This window comes from Ziziphus jujuba, chromosome 1, assembly GCF_031755915.1.
Source record: "Ziziphus jujuba cultivar Dongzao chromosome 1, ASM3175591v1".
NCBI lineage: Eukaryota > Viridiplantae > Streptophyta > Magnoliopsida > Rosales > Rhamnaceae > Ziziphus > Ziziphus jujuba.
In genome coordinates, this window is record NC_083379.1 from 42,832,581 (window position 1) to 42,848,945 (window position 16,365).

Consider the following 16,365-nt stretch of genomic DNA (forward strand, 5'->3'; position numbering starts at 1 on the left):
TTATTCAATTTAAATTCAACAATTTGTAGTCTTTTGTCATATTGAGTAACGTCGAACAATGTTAAAATAAAATATGTAAATTTTATGAATATTTATTGAATGTTTAAATAATAATTATAATTAGTTTGTTATACTATATCATCTATAACAGTATATATATATTTGTTTTCTATATGTATTTTAATTTCGTTTTTTCTCTTTTTGTTTTAATATATTTTTTTAATAATTGAACTACAAATTAATATTTATTTTTATTTTAAATTTTGTTACTTAAAAAACCAATTTTTTGTACTACCATAGATAATATAACTTGTTGCCCTTTTGGAATAGGCAAATGGCAACATCTACTAATGAGGTTCTAGCTCAAAATATGGCGTTGCACTTTTTTTGGTAAAACTTAGAAAGGTCCTTTTTGTGTTTTTTTATTTCAACTTTATAATTATACTAGAAAGATACATGTCAAAATTTTAATTTTAATTTTAATATTTAAAATGATATTATTGCATCCCCAGAGACAACTGGGCCAGTTGTATTTGGGCTGAAGTGGACAAGTTTAGAATGGGCTTAAGAAAGGAGTTAAAAGGAGGCAAGAGAAAGGCAAAAGACGAGGAGCGGGAGCGAGAGCGAGAGCGAGAGCGAGCACAGGTGTCGTCGTCCTCTTCCCCTCAAAAGCCAAAATCTGTTTGAGAGAGAGAGAGAGAGAGAGAGAGAGAGAGAGATTTTAGAGAGAGAAAGCTTTGACAGAGAAGAGAAAAACAGAGAGAACAAAGGGAGTTAGGGTTTCTAGAGAGAGAGAAAGACAGGGGCGATAGAATGGGAAATCAAAAGCAAAAGTGGACTTCGGAGGAGGAAGAAGCCCTACTAGCCGGAGTGGCAAAGCACGGCCCGGGCAAGTGGAAGAACATCCTCAAAGATCCTGATTTTGCTCCTTTCCTCACTCACCGCTCCAATATCGACCTCAAGGTTCTTTCAATTCACCTCTCCTTCACTCCCTCGCTTTCTTAATTTTTGAATTTTCTTTTTTCTTTTTTCTTATACATTCAAATTTTATTTTATTTTTTTTCCTTTATAGTTATATGTACTAGGTACTGTTTGGTTCGATGGAAATTTGATTTTTCTTTTCTAGGATAAATTCTTATATGATCTTTATTGTTGAATTGTTTTCCTCATATTGCTATGTTTAAAGATGTCTCGGAAATTTATCAGTGAAAAAGTCTGTGTTTGCTAGGGATATTTAAGTTTGTTATAATGCCGTTGAACCTGGCCAGAGACTGGTCATTCACTAACACATACAATGCAACTCAAAATTAGTCCATGGAATCTTTTTGTTCTGTGAATATTTTTCTTGTGAAATTTGTGAATGAATGACCTCAAATTGACAGTAGAATATGTTAACAAGTTATTCTTTTGTTAATTTGGAATGAGCATTATCATATTATGGAATATGGAGTATGTATTTTGCTTTAAAAAGAAAAGGCATATAGAACTGCATTTATACATACATACATATATATATGACTTGATATGCTAGTAAATTAAAACTATGGCATGGTATGCTCTATTTTGTTATGGCTTTTTTTGCACTAATTTGGTCAAACCTTTGGCTCCAGGATAAATGGAGGAATTTGAGTGTTAGTACTTCTTCACATGGATCTAAAGAAAAATCAAGGGCTCCTAAAATAAAAGCTATTGCAGCTGCACAACATGTGAATATTCAAAACTCTGCTTCTGTTGCTTCACTTCATCGCAATGCGTCTTCCGATGCTGTTATGGATGATCCTCCAAATGGTTTGCAGGATGGAAAGAATGCTCCACGGTGTGTTTTTTCTTATGTTCCATGTCACTCATATGTTTTATTAATTACAAAGTTTTACAGCTGTGTGAGTTAGCCTCTCAATTTCTCCCACTTTATTAGGAGAGGGGAAAAAGTATAATTCCATGGATATTGTGTTGGGAAAAAAATTCATTTATTTATTTATTTATTTATTAAATGTTGCTAAGTTAATCAGGGATTTGAAAACATTTAATGTAGTCCTTATAATATAGAATAGGATATAAAATACACCAGTTAGTAATTATTCTTCTCTATGCACATATTACCTTTTCTTGTATTAGCTGGTTACCAGTCTTGAATATTTTCTGTTGTTTTGGCAACCAAAGTTGATAAACCATTTATTTGCATATCTCTTTTACATTGACTTTGTTGTTTCTTTTCATGGTACTTGATCCTATTTTTGTTTTGACAGGTACAATGCCATGATTTTTGAAGCTCTTTCAACATTGAAAGACACAAATGGATCTGATATAGGTGCCATTCTTAACTTTATTGAGGTCAGATGGAGGTCTCTTGTTATTTGTTTCATATCTTACAGCCTATATTGGCCCAGACATTCCTAGCATGCTTGAAAAACCCGCCATAGAGATTGTAAAGATATTAGGATCGGAAGAAATTTAAATCTGATGAAACTAAGAAGCTGCATTAGAAAGGATATAGCGATGCAGTTAACGTGAATCCTTCCGTTGCCGTCAAAAGTTTGGTTACATGTTTGAGTTTCAAGCTGCAATCACTTTTCTTTAAGGTTTATATTGGAGTTATAACATAATGAACACGTCCTATATCAACATAATACTTTCTAATTTAGTTGCCACAAGCTCTCAGGCATCCCACTAGATTATTTGACTTTGGATCCTTAGTACTTCACTTTGCTAGAGGGTGAAAGAAATACTTTGAAAATTTTCCAAAAGAAATTATGAGCTTATTTAGTCTGCATTAATTTGAACCTGGATATTCATTGAGTGGATTAAACCATGTTAAGAAAAATGTTGCCCATCTTACACAACATAATAAGGGAACACGACAATGTTTTTAATAAGGAAATCAAAAATTGAATGCATGTCACTAGTACATGTAATTTCTTTAATGTGTTTTTATCTTTTTTGGATCTCATTTTGGAATGATAATATGTTACCTTAAATTCAACTTTCATGGAATCTTCATGCATTAGCTTTACTTGGTATATAAGAAGTTGACAGCATGACACACTTAATTTTGGAAGAATTGTGCCCTTGCCCCTTATTTTTTTTCCTGACTTTAGCTACTATTCTTCAGCTGTGATTTTCATTTAATTGAATTTTAGAAAGATGCTGACTGTCTTGATACTTTATAATGCAGCAAAAGCACGAGGTGCCCATGCCACCAAATTTCAGAAGATTAATGAGTACAAGGTTGAGAAGGCTTGTTACACAAGGGAAACTTGAAAAGGTGAACAATTTTCCTGATAATCTAACAGATATATAACTGATAATGACGAGTAGAAATTCAGTATAACACAGTGCCTGTTTTTATTCCTAAATTGTTTAACAATTCCTGGTAGTCTTTAACTAAGTTTTTGACCCCACTATTGTATTGGGTACTGGTAATTGAGACTTGAATTATTCTTGCTTTCTTTCTTTTTCCTATAAATTGTTTCTCAAAATATAGGTATTGAGCATAATGTAAAGCAGTTGTGCCGCATTGACTTTGCTTTAATTTATATGCTGTTCTGAATGAAATAAGGTCTTTTCTTCTGAAGTTGTTGTGCCCAAATATTTGTTTCACTGTGATGCTATCCAAATGCAGGTTCTAAATGGCTACAAGATAAAAAAAGAGACTCCCTTGGCAGTCAAAACGCCTAGCCCGAAGCAAAAAGATATTAGGTCCCGGCAATCACAGAATTCTGGGTTAAAAAACTCTACTGAATCAGTGCAGGATGCAGCTGATACTGCTGCCTATAAAGTAGCCGATGCAGAAAATAAATCATTTTTGGCTGCTGAAGCAGTGAAGGAGGCAGAAAGAATCTCAAAGATGGCAGAAGATACAGAGTCAATGCTGCAACTAGTGAAAGAGATGTACGAACAATGTATGTAATAAAATACAAAAAATAAAACCTGGTTTAGTTCTCTGATTGTGTTCTCGTATATACGTGTATCTGACCTATCGGTTTGGTTGTGTTTTGGCTTTATTTTTTGCAGGTTCACGGGGTGAGATTCTCCTTTTGGCATAGTTTGGTAATTATAAGTTTGATTTGCGCAATCTCTGTAACTTGTAGAATGTCCATGTAAATTCATTGATCCAGTGGAATATGATTTTCCTTTTTCTTTTTTCTTTTTATGTTTTTTGGTTTTGTTTTGTAAAAGACGCGTTAGGATTTAGTGGAGCTATACCAGACGACATTTCCATCTGAGATCAATGATTAGATCAGATCAATGTACAAATTTGTCTATTACATGTTAGAGCCTCAGTGCATCTTATTTGTTCAAGTTTGAGTAGCCAACGAAGTAAATTTTAAATGCTCCAACTTACATGCATTTAATGAGTAAAAACAAAGACGTTAGATAATCGTCCTAGAAGTCGAGGAAAAAAAAACATCAAAACCAAAACAAAACAAAAGAAGGGGGGGGGGCGGTGTGGGGAAGAGAATGGTCCTCCTAAAAGTAATAAGTAGGAAAATGCATTCAATTTCAGATTTTCGTTTTGGCCCATTTGTCGGGCCTAAAACATTTGCCAATATGAATATAAAAGAACAGAATACTAATGCTTTAACAAGCCCCTCACACCCCACACCTTTGGTTCAAGACACCTTTCCCTCCTCATCAAAATGTAGAAATTATTGAATCACCTCTCGTTTAATATAAAAATTATTGTACTCCCAGCAACCAAAAAATAAATAAATAAAAAATTGACACTTTTGAACGCCTGATAACGCATGAAAACCAACTAAAATTCCCCAAAAAAGAAAAAATGTTTGCTTGCTGACACAATATAATCTGAAGTCCAACCATTGATTCCCACAAATAATTTTCCCCTACAATAAAAATTAACGGCAATTTACTGAAAAGACTTTTTAGTTCACGCCACAATCAAAATTTCTGACACCTGTCTACAAAAGCACAAGCCCAAGCTCCGATGGCTTCAATTCATTTCGTATCCTATAATTGTAAAGATAATAGTGAAGCTTCCCGTCACCTGGCCCAAATTTCAGTTCCTTCAAGAATGATTCATTATGCATCACATCCAATGCATTGAAAACATCATAGTCATTCTTCTTTGCCACAGTAAGAGCATCATTCATCAATTGAAGCAACGGAGTCTTCGTTGAAACATTATAGTAGGAATAAGCTGCCTTCAAAGTCGAATAATTCTGATTGCCAAGAATTGAAGAAGGAAGTGTGTAAAAACTGCAAAAATCAGTTATATCATGGGTTTCAGGACTTTCCACTAGATAGCTATCCACAACATTCTCCTTCGGAAGAAGCCAATGCTCCACATCATTCTCATCAAAATCAGGTGCAACAATAAACTGGCTCAAATAGTTTCTCAGCAGCCGTGTAACCGCAGGGACATCATGAAGCTCCATCTTTCTGAACCCTGGGGTGACTGTTGACTCTGGTAGCTTGTAAAGTTTGATTGTTCGACTCATTGTCATTCTCGCACCAAGTCTAGAAAATCCAACATCAATAAGCTTCTTTGGATTCAAAGATCTGTGCCAATACTGGCAAGTTGATACTGGGGTTGGAAGAATGACCCCAGCAGTATAAGCTGCTTGCCAAATATTCTCCAAGTGTACCCTCCTTGTCACCTCTTTGATCATGACAGGAGCAAGTCGCTTCGACCTAAGCTTCTTATGAACACATAGGAAATTGATCTCAGCCATGTTAACAACATTATCACGGACCCGAATTCTTGCAGGAACACCAGTAATGAAGGCAACCAACTTCTTTGAAGTTTTGACACGGACACCTATGTGCCAGCTACGGAAATAACCCGGAGGATGTAGTGCCCAGCGAAGAAACTCCTTTGAATAGTTAAATCTGAACATGTTTTCATCATCCTCAACATAGTTATTTGTAAGAAGGTTATAAACTTCAGTAATCATCTCTTCAGAGTTAATATCACAAGTGATCCATTCATAAGGATTGGGAAGGTTGTATGGTTCTTGTTTGACTTCAGACAAGGGTGTTGGGTCCTCAATTGGGCCTTCAGGCAAGCTGCTATTCCCTAGATCCTTGAACTGACCAACTGGCTGGGTTTCCCAAAACTTATGTTTCTGTCCGAGTGAAAGAGACTCTTGAACTTTTCGAGCTAAAGCATCGAGGGTAACGTCACTCTCGGAAGGTGCATTTCCATCTGGATTAGGGTTTGGAGTTTCTTCAGGTGATCCTGAAGATGCGTTGCTATCAACCATTTTGAACTATCTTTGAGAAGCCAACCTGAAATAAAGCATACCTTGGAATTTCATCCATCATAGAGAATAATACTTTGCTTCTATTTGGCAGAAAGTGAAGAAGGCAGGAAAAGCAACCATTAATCAAAACTTAAGATTTTGATATTACAAGATTTTGCCTCAAGTTTCCATGATAAAACCATAACCAGCTTAACTGAGACAGCGGCCATATCTTTGTTTTCCCTTCCCCACCCCCCCACCCCCACTCTCAACCCTTTTATATATAAACATATATATATGTATGTATATAATTCTCGAACCTAAACAAGTTGCGCCACATCATTTTATCTCATTCTCAATTTTCACACAACCCTGGAAAATTTAATCAAAAAATCAAGTAAAAAGGTAACTTAATCAATTGCAAAACCAGTGAACCATAATCCATAACCATGACAGTCCATACAGCTGCCAGAACATGGCAGATAGATGGTGTGTCAAAATATTTTGATGCTAAGTAATCCAATACATGACAACCATTGTAATTAGTTGGTAATATAACCGTCCAGATTTTGAAAATTACTACAACAAAAATTAGAATATCAATTCTTTCATCTTCTTCCAATTGCTTTTAAAGATGGAGAAGAAAAGCAAACCCAGAGACCATAATTGATAAATAAATCAATAAATTTATAATAATAAATCTACAAATTCCAGTTCCTGGGCATTTTAGAAACTCTTAGCAATGAAACACAAAATTCTGTACATTTCAACGAAACAGTGCTATTTGACTTAAAATAATAAAATCACAGAAAGACATCTCACAATCTCACTTCCAATAATAGAAAGAAAACTCAATTTTCATCCTCTTCTCTAATTTTTTTTTTTTTCCCGATGGATTCTCTCAGCAAACAAACGTATAGCTAATGCAATGCAAATTCGAACACATAATTTTCACGATCCAGACTTCAAAACGAGCTCCCAAAAAAAAATAAAAATAAAATAAAAAATTGGAGCTTTTACCTGGAGAGAAAATTTCACTTGGTTTATGAGATTAAAGCTTCCAGATTAGTCTTCCTGATGCTCGATCTAGGGTTTCTAAGACACAGCGGAGAGCAAGAGACAGAGAGACGCTTTGGAGAAATCGAAAGAGGAAGAAATGGCTGCCGCTTTGTAGTGGAACCAGAGTTGTAAATTTACAACACCAAAGCCGATGGGCATAGTTGTCATTTAATCACTACTTGATTTTGCATATTATTATTGTTATTTTTATTTTACATATTTTTATTATTAATAGAAAAATGCACGGTTATACTTTAAAACTGGAAAATTATAATATTAATTACATATATGCGTATGTTTTTGGTCAATTTCAACCTTGTGCACTGAAAATAAAATTTTAAAAAAAAAAAAAGGTAATGTAAAATAACACGTGGTTTGTAAAGAGTGGTTATATATTAATGAGTCAAATATCCCATCAAATTCATTTATTAGAAGTCAAATTTATGACATTCTCTCCACCAATCTACTTGATAGTAATGTAACCCGTTTTGTAACAATTATGGTGCTCTGTATTATTCTTAATATTTTTGACCCTTTAGCATGCTTCAAGCTTCAAGCCACATGTTTCTTCAAACCTATTGTTCAAATAAAACTATTAAACTGTCTTCATAAAAACATATATAGTACCAAATCTTGAAAAATATCATTTTAAATAGGTATGATTCTTCACATTAGTACATTTCAAGAGCAAGAAAGAAAACACAAAAAGCAAAAACTACAAGCCGCAGAGGTTATTTGGGCTTGGCCAGTATGGCAAGCAAAATTGATGAAAATCACAGGCCTAGATGTTAGCTAATGATATTTCTCTTGAGATTGCTAAATGGGCTTTCATATACATTAATAAGGAATTGCCCATTATTAGTCTTTTTCTTGATGCCCTCTTGGATTCTCTTAATTCTCCAAACTTTTTGTTTGTTGGGTTTTCAGCTTGTCTCTCTGTTTTGATAAAATATAAAAAATAAAAAATAAAATGGTTTTTTTTTTTCTGTTATATATATGTTATTTCATAACCCTAAAAAAGCAACAAAAAAAAAAAAAATGCATAAAAAGGGGTGCATCTTCCTTCTCTTTCCTATGCTTAGCCAAATCTTTGATGACTACAAACGACAATACAAATACGTCGCAAAAGTAAGAAAGTAGATGGTCGATTGTTCCTATCTATTACATGCGACCAATAACATTATATTCTAAAATAATAATGTTTACCAGCCAATCAAAACACTACGCATCTTTTTCTCTATTTCCCTAGTTTTTGTCCAAAAGGAAAGTAAAAGCAATGTAGCTAATTGGTTCTATGTCATTAGGACATGGATGGCTATACTAACATTGTGTATTCCACTAACCTTATCCTCCTTTTTTCTTTTATTTTTTCTTGTTGATTTGAATTCTTAGTTACTTTGTATTATGAACTTGCATGTCTTTATCCTCCTGAAATCGACACTTTGTATATTTTATATAACTGTTTGGCCCACTTCTTTTTGTGTCATTTTTCTAAATTGGAGTTGTGAATACTTATTTTGTGCAATAATTTATAAAAAATAAATAATTTCTTTTATAGTGTAAATATCAACAAGTTTTATTTTGTGAATGTTCACATCAGTCAATATGTATATATATATATATATTTTTTTTTGGTAAGGTCAACATGTATATTTACAAATTAAAAATATTGGCATATCCACGTCATAAAAAAAAACTACATATAAAAAATATTACTTGGATGTTTCTATGCCATATTCTCAAACTCTTCGAAACTAAAGGTACTTGTGATTTTAAAAAAAAAAAAAAGTATATAAGGAATGATTGAGTATTTACGGTGGTATGCCATTTACCTATATATACTCCCATTCTAGTTTGTAAGATTTCATTTTATTTTTTATGACATAAGATTCAACAAATTATTATCTGTATAAAGAGAGGCAAACTAGTAAGATTTTCTTTTACAAGATAATGGAAGATTTTATGTTTATGGATGTTTTTTTAGTACAAAACATGTATCTTAAAAATAAAATTTAAAAAATGAAACAAAAAAAGAAAATTAGGAAATGTGGCATTCCAATTTGGCTTTGAATCCTAAAACCCTAATAATTTGAATCATTGTTTAGATATATAATTACACATCGTTAGTTGCTTAAATTATCCTTCGCACATATATTGTGTACTAATTGCATGTATATTTTATTTAAATAGAGTGAGATATATTTAAAAAACATGAAATTTAATTTAAATTTTCTTATTGAAATAGAAATTTATAGATTATTAAATAAAAACCAATTAAATGAATTTATGTTACATTTTTATATTAATTTGCAATATAAAATTTTTTATTTTCCTATAAATTTATGTGGGATTTTTATATCATTATAAAATTAAAAAGACAAAAACTTAAAAAATATTGTGGAATACCCGTTCATTAAAAATCCCAAGATCCCAATCTGGCTGATCTCTAAATAATACCTAAAAACAAAAATTTCCTAATTTTAAATGTAGTACAAGTTACAAACCAAACAGGTGAAAAGTAATTAGAGGAAAAGAACGGGGGCAAATTGGGGAATCCAAAAAAGTAAAATTTGAGTGGAAGGGTTACATATAACCTAAAGAGAGACGCAGAGGCTTGGAATATAAACACTGCCTCTTTCAACTATCGCCTCCCTTCAACTCCACGGCGCAGATCCGAGGAGTTTGGGAAACCCTAGCTCTTCTATCTAAAAAAGCTCTATTTCTCTCTCTATCTCTACGTATCACTACCCGCTCTTTTTATTTTTTTTTTCTCTCTCTCTCTCTCTAAGATCATCATACTGCTATCAGGTCTATCTTTTTTCTGTATTTTCGCTCTTTCTGTATATCTATCTATACGTGTGTATTTGATGCTGATGCTGTTAATTGTTTTGGGATGTAAAGGATTGATTTTTATTGATAACTTTTTTTTTTTTTTTTTTTTTTGTGTTTGCTATGTTCTTGATTACTTTCTTGTCTGGGATCTGTGTCTGTACTGTGTTTGTTTTCCTTTTTTATCTTTATGTCAATTCTGGATCTTTTTTTTTTTTTTTGGGGGGGGGGGAAGAGATCGTTTGGTTGCTGAAAACCTAAGGAGGAAATCGATGAAGGATTCTTAAGATTTTTTGTTTTTTTTTTGGGGTTTTTGGTGGATGATTGTTAGTGTATGGAATCTACCACAGAAGAATTCGGCTATGTACTTTCGTTTGCATCAAATTTATTACTTTTTGTTTTTGTCCAAAGAAAAATTATCTTGTAGCAACCCAGCTGTGGGTGGAGTTATTTTCATCAAATCGCAAGATTTAGGGATCTATGAGCTTGTCAAATAAGAATTATTTTGTCTCTTTTTTTTTTTTTTTTTTTTGGTGTTCGAAGTGGAGTTAATCTCTCTTCATGGGTCTTTGATCTGAGCGCCAAGTGTATTTATTTTCACCAGTGTGCAAACAAACACTCCTGGCTGTCCAGTATCTTAGTTATGTAGAGTTGCACTCTTTTTTTCTTGAAACTTTATTAATATATAAAATATGTTTATGAAAACGCGTAAGATGGTTTCTCTGTCATGTTTGATCGTTTTTCTTGACATTGGAAAGACCTTGCCACTAAAACTTATTTGCTTTCTTTTTGAAACTGCTTATTTTAATGATTTGCTGGACTCTTGCTGAATTTTGGAGGAGTGGGCAATCTTGTGTCTGTTTGCTTGCGACAATTATCCAAGATAGCAGGCAGATATCGGCCCTTTACAATATCTTCTCCAGAGATTAAAACAGGAGTTTAATGCTTGTGCTCCTACTCTTTTGGTTTGCAAGTTTGGCTCTTCTGTGATATTATAATTTGTTGCAAATGTCTTGATATAGTGTCGTATTTGCAAGAGTCTATACTAAGTTGACAAGTAGTGAACTATATGTCTCTTTATGATTTGCGCGCAGCTAAAAATTGATATGCAGTATGTTTACAAATGATACTTTGTGTGCAGAATGGCTGGTGTGGCTCCAGAAGGATCTCAATTTGATGCTCGTCAGTATGATGCTAAAATGAATGAGTTGTAAGTTTCTTTTTATTTGGCTGGCTTCTTATGTCAAATTCGTTATGTTTATTTACTTAAAAATACAATGCATTTGTGATCTGATGCCTGTATTAATTTATGTTTTTTGGCATATTCACTGTTTTAGGCTGTCGTCTGATGGACAAGATTTCTTCACATCATATGATGAGGTCTATGACAGTTTTGATGCTATGGGATTGCAGGAAAACCTCTTGAGGGGCATTTATGCATATGGTAGGTTCGTTTGAGTCTGTTATATTCTCCCAATGCCATTTGCTCTTCTATTATATGCAAAAATACAACCAGATTTAAGATCATTAAGTGGTTTAGTAAGTGATACATGTTTATGATTGTTATATTGTATAGTTTTTGAATAAGCATCATCAGCAGGTGATGTTTTTTTTTATTTTTTTTTATTTTTTTAAACTTGTTTGTATTGTCTTGACATGTTATTTGTTAATTGTTCTTAAGGTTTTGAGAAACCATCTGCAATTCAGCAAAGAGGAATTGTTCCCTTCTGCAAAGGTCTTGATGTGATTCAGCAGGCTCAGTCTGGAACTGGGAAGACAGCAACTTTCTGTTCTGGCATTTTGCAGCAACTTGACTATGGCTTGGTCCAGTGCCAGGCTTTGGTTCTCGCACCCACTAGGGAGCTGGCACAACAAATAGAGAAGGTTATGCGAGCACTTGGTGATTACCTTGGTGTCAAGGTGCATGCATGTGTTGGTGGGACTAGTGTTCGTGAGGATCAACGCATCCTCCAAGCTGGTGTTCATGTTGTCGTTGGTACTCCTGGTCGTGTGTTCGACATGTTGCGAAGGCAGTCTCTTCGTCCAGATTATATTAGGATGTTTGTTTTGGATGAGGCTGATGAAATGCTGTCTCGTGGTTTCAAGGATCAGGTTAGTTAGTTCAATGAATCAAAATTCTTTGATTGGGTTATTGTTGACATGCATGAACCATGATAAAGCAATCCTACTGTAGCTTGTTTGTATTTACTGTTGATAATTGATTTATGAGTGGTTTTACATCATGAATTCAGAATATTATAATATATTATGTTTATTGATGTGACTTTTACCGAACCTTCTCTTATTATGTTTATTGATGTGACTTTTACTGAACCTTCTCTTTTGGGCTTTGAGAGCCCCAAGTATCCTGCTCTGTTTATTATTTTGTAGTTTTTTTTATTGTGTTGCTGAGTCATATTTTGTAAGTTTTCAACATTCGTTTGATTAATTTCTTTACCTATTTTTTAAACGTATTATACCTGCTTTTCTGGTGTTTGGCTTGGCTTGAGATTTGGGAGTAACAAGTTTAATCTCTTCTTTTATGATTCTGGGTGTCAGATCTATGATATCTTCCAGCTTCTGCCATCAAAGGTTCAAGTTGGGGTATTTTCTGCTACAATGCCACCAGAAGCGCTTGAGATCACGAGAAAGTTTATGAACAAGCCTGTGAGGATCTTGGTGAAACGTGATGAGCTCACTCTCGAAGGTATTAAGCAATTTTATGTCAATGTTGACAAGGAAGAGTGGAAGCTTGAGACACTTTGTGATCTCTATGAGACTTTGGCCATCACCCAGAGTGTCATTTTTGTGAACACTAGGCGCAAAGTCGATTGGCTTACTGATAAGATGAGAAGCCGTGACCACACAGTCTCTGCCACCCATGGTGACATGGACCAGAACACCCGTGATATCATTATGCGTGAATTCCGATCTGGATCTTCTCGTGTGCTCATTACCACTGATCTCTTGGCTCGTGGTATTGATGTGCAACAAGTTTCTCTTGTCATAAATTATGATCTGCCGACTCAACCAGAAAACTATCTTCATCGTATTGGACGAAGTGGTCGGTTTGGAAGGAAAGGTGTTGCTATTAACTTTGTGACCAGGGATGATGAGAGAATGCTGTTTGACATTCAGAAGTTTTATAATGTGGTCATTGAGGAGTTGCCAAATAACGTTGCTGATCTTCTCTAAGGACCTCTTTTTGGTATGTTCAGGCTTGGGGTTTTCTTTTCTTATTTTGCAAGTACTGTTGTTTTTCTTTTTTTCTTTTTTTTCTTTTTTTTCCCATCAGGATCTTTAAGTTGATGTTGTTTAAACATATCTGACCACTTAATGATATGCCGTCCTGCGCCGTTGCAATATGAAGATTGTTACTTGCCCATTGCAATGCGGTTGGGGCTTTATTATTGCAAATTTTGTTTCAGTTAGGACTTTGTATTGTATGCCCATGTTATTATTATTATTATTATCATCATCATTATTATTCTTATTTATTTTATTTTTTTGGTAAAAATCATTATTATTCTTATTGTTAATTATATTCATGAGAATTTTATAGAAAAGATGATAAAGTGTATGCAATGGTTTTGTATTATTTATTCTCAGTCTAACTTCTTATTAGGACTTTTACCGGATCAACTTTATTTCTGACCTTGGGCGTGAAAAAAAGTTTCGTCTAACTAATATTAATTGAGATGTTTAAAATAACGTCCAAGTAAATCATTTTATCGTCGCATTTTCTGCCTAAGTAGGAATTTTCTTTTTACGATAGAATTTTTTTTTAATTATTTATCTTTTTTTTTATTTTTTTGAAGTTTTGTTTGGTTTTGTGTACTAACATTTAAAGCATGTGATCCCATGAGCTAGGGAGGTCCACAATTGGGTGTATTTTGAGTATTAACGGATGATGGACATGTTTACCAATCAATCGATAATAAAATACTGAGTAGAGTCGTATTTTAGAGCAAGTGGCAAGCAAAGTGGACACTCCTATGTGAAGTCAATTGTGTCATATTTGCTAGTCGGTTTGCTAGTTAGAAAATTCAACGAAATTTCGATAATATATGCTGGTTTTAGGTTTGCAATAATGTTTTCTGACATATGCATTGGCTAAAAGCAGCAGTCAAAACAACTTGTGCCCCAATGCATTTTACGGTGATTTTTTTGGATTTTTTTTTTAAATTTTTAGTATTACGGTTTCATAATATGGTATGAACGATTAATTATATATATATATATATATTTAAAATTTTTGGTATGGTATATTTGTATTGTTGGATATCCGATTTGACGTTTTTGAAAGTGTTAATTGGACAGAACATTATATCTAACTGAAAAATTGCTAAAATCTCATCAATCATCCGAAAAAAAATAAAATAAATAGCTACAATCTCATCAATCACCTTTAAAGTGGGGACATTTACATTCAATTTATTTTTCTTTTTCTTTTTAATATTAAAAAAGCAAAAAGCGAGCAAAAGACTCTCCCATCAACCCAATAAAAAACTATATGAGGTCTCTTTGAGCATTAATTATAATTTAATTTTAATAGCTATGGGGATTTTGAATTCTATTTATAAAGTTATGGAATAATTAGCTTTGCCGTGCCAATATTTACTTACGAAGATGATATGAACAAAAGAGAATTAATTACATTCGAAAGAAGCCGCCTTAAGTTTTTCACAGTCAGCTTCAACAATTCCACGTGTATAAAGGACGGTCAAACAACGCAGCCCTTCTCATGCAACTCCAAGCAAAAGTTGAAATGTGTTGTGTCACAACCCCAACCAAACCCATAAAACAAGTCCGATTAACACCCAAAATAAAGTTTCACTATCATGATTTATGAATTGTCCCACATTTAGAAAAACAATTTGATATATAAATAATATATATATATATATATATATATGAATAAGAATTTAAAGCAATAAATAGCACAAAGTTTCATACCAGAAACAAAAGCCAGACCAAAACGTTCAATACTTTTTCCCTGTCCTCCTCCTCCTGTTCTGTTCTCATATCTGTATTCTCTCCTTCCATGGAGGATTTCAGATCTAAATCTTATAGAGAACGTGGGATGCAGATGGAGGTTTACTATGGAGACAAAGCAGGTCCAACAAGCATGCAAGATCTGAGGTGTTACAGTGCCAATTATGCTGGTTCTTGTGCTAATTCACAGCCAAACCAAATTGTTAAGGAGTTGAAGATCAAGAAAGGGAAAAGCAGTATTGGGTCAACATCAAAGAGTTGGAGTTTCAATGACCCAGAGTTGCAGAGGAAGAAAAGGGTTGCTGGGTATAAGGCTTATTCTCTGGAGGGGAAGATGAAAGGGTCTCTGAGAAAGAGCTTCAGATGGATCAAGAACACTTATACCCAAGTAATCTATGGCTGGAGGTGATTCATGGTTATTTTTGTCTTTTTCCTTTTAAAAGATGAAACCTAATCTGGTTTTGAGGTTCAGCTCTGGTTTTTGCTTTTAACTTCTTTGTGTGAAACTGTGAAGCTGGAATGTGTGTTTGTGAATCACCTTGAATACCATATTGGAACATATTAAAAATCTTATACTAAAATTTCAATCTTGTTTGTGGATTGTATTTGTTCTTTAGCTGGTTCTGCGAATTTTGCAAATCTATGAGATTAAATTTAAAGAAATTTTAAGTTAGTTCTTCAATTTCCTAAACTAATATGATCCAGATCTTCCCTAATGACAATTAATAATCAACAATTGTCCTTTTTTTTATTTTTTATTTTTGCTTTGGTGTTCTTTTTCCTTTTCGTTTAAATTTGAACAATGATTTGGAGATGGTTATATTTCTTTTGGATATAAAATGTTCCATGTAATGAAGTATCTTATCAGGGACAATATCTCAGCTTGTGTTTGGTTAGAGCGATAATGGTGAATGCTACTAAAGTATTTTTTTATTTTTTTTATTTTCTTGAAGAAATTGAAATAATAAATAAGTAAGGTTTTTTTTTTTTTCCTAAAATAATAAATAAGTAAAGTTAATTGAACTAGTAATAAACTATTGTATTAAAATTGGAGAGAACCAAACAATTTAAATTTCTTTTAATGCTATCATTATTTAATACTAATAATAATAATAGTCATAATCATATAATGCATACAGAGATATCTTAGTTTTATTTTATATTCTCCACCTACTTCACAATGATTTACTTTGTGCTAAGCGGCTAAACATTCATTAGGACAAGCTATTTGAGTGTTCAAAAGATGGACTGAAGTAGGATAAATATTTATTAGGATAAA

At 33.3% G+C, this 16,365-nt stretch overlaps 4 protein-coding genes across 4 annotated transcripts; 3 read left to right on the forward strand and 1 right to left on the reverse strand.

Moving 5' to 3' along the window:
* The first annotated feature begins 597 nt into the window (after window positions 1–597).
* LOC107425232 (telomere repeat-binding factor 4) lies at window positions 598–4,299 on the forward strand. Its single transcript, XM_016035187.3, has 6 exons — window positions 598–963; window positions 1,611–1,816; window positions 2,247–2,331; window positions 3,173–3,262; window positions 3,620–3,899; window positions 4,012–4,299. Exons 1-6 carry the CDS (start codon window positions 814–816, stop codon window positions 4,041–4,043), a joined length of 843 nt encoding a protein of 280 aa, XP_015890673.3. The 5' UTR covers window positions 598–813; the 3' UTR covers window positions 4,044–4,299.
* Window positions 4,300–4,739: 440 nt separating this feature from the next.
* LOC107425214 (glycylpeptide N-tetradecanoyltransferase 1) lies at window positions 4,740–7,385 on the reverse strand. Its single transcript, XM_016035166.4, has 2 exons — window positions 7,224–7,385; window positions 4,740–6,249 (listed from the first exon to the last, which is right to left on the reverse strand). Exon 2 carries the CDS (start codon window positions 6,222–6,224, stop codon window positions 4,920–4,922), a length of 1,305 nt encoding a protein of 434 aa, XP_015890652.3. The 5' UTR covers window positions 6,225–6,249; window positions 7,224–7,385; the 3' UTR covers window positions 4,740–4,919.
* Window positions 7,386–9,874: 2,489 nt separating this feature from the next.
* Window positions 9,875–13,588, forward strand: LOC107425262 (eukaryotic initiation factor 4A-8). Its single transcript, XM_016035226.4, has 5 exons — window positions 9,875–10,070; window positions 11,233–11,301; window positions 11,429–11,535; window positions 11,773–12,203; window positions 12,651–13,588. Exons 2-5 carry the CDS (start codon window positions 11,234–11,236, stop codon window positions 13,284–13,286), a joined length of 1,242 nt encoding a protein of 413 aa, XP_015890712.1. The 5' UTR covers window positions 9,875–10,070; window position 11,233; the 3' UTR covers window positions 13,287–13,588.
* A 1,415-nt stretch (window positions 13,589–15,003) lies between these two features.
* LOC107425239 (uncharacterized) lies at window positions 15,004–15,686 on the forward strand. Its single transcript, XM_016035193.4, has one exon. The coding sequence runs from the start codon at window positions 15,136–15,138 to the stop codon at window positions 15,493–15,495; it is 360 nt and encodes a 119-aa protein (XP_015890679.1). The 5' UTR covers window positions 15,004–15,135; the 3' UTR covers window positions 15,496–15,686.
* The last annotated feature ends 679 nt before the right edge of the window (window positions 15,687–16,365 follow it).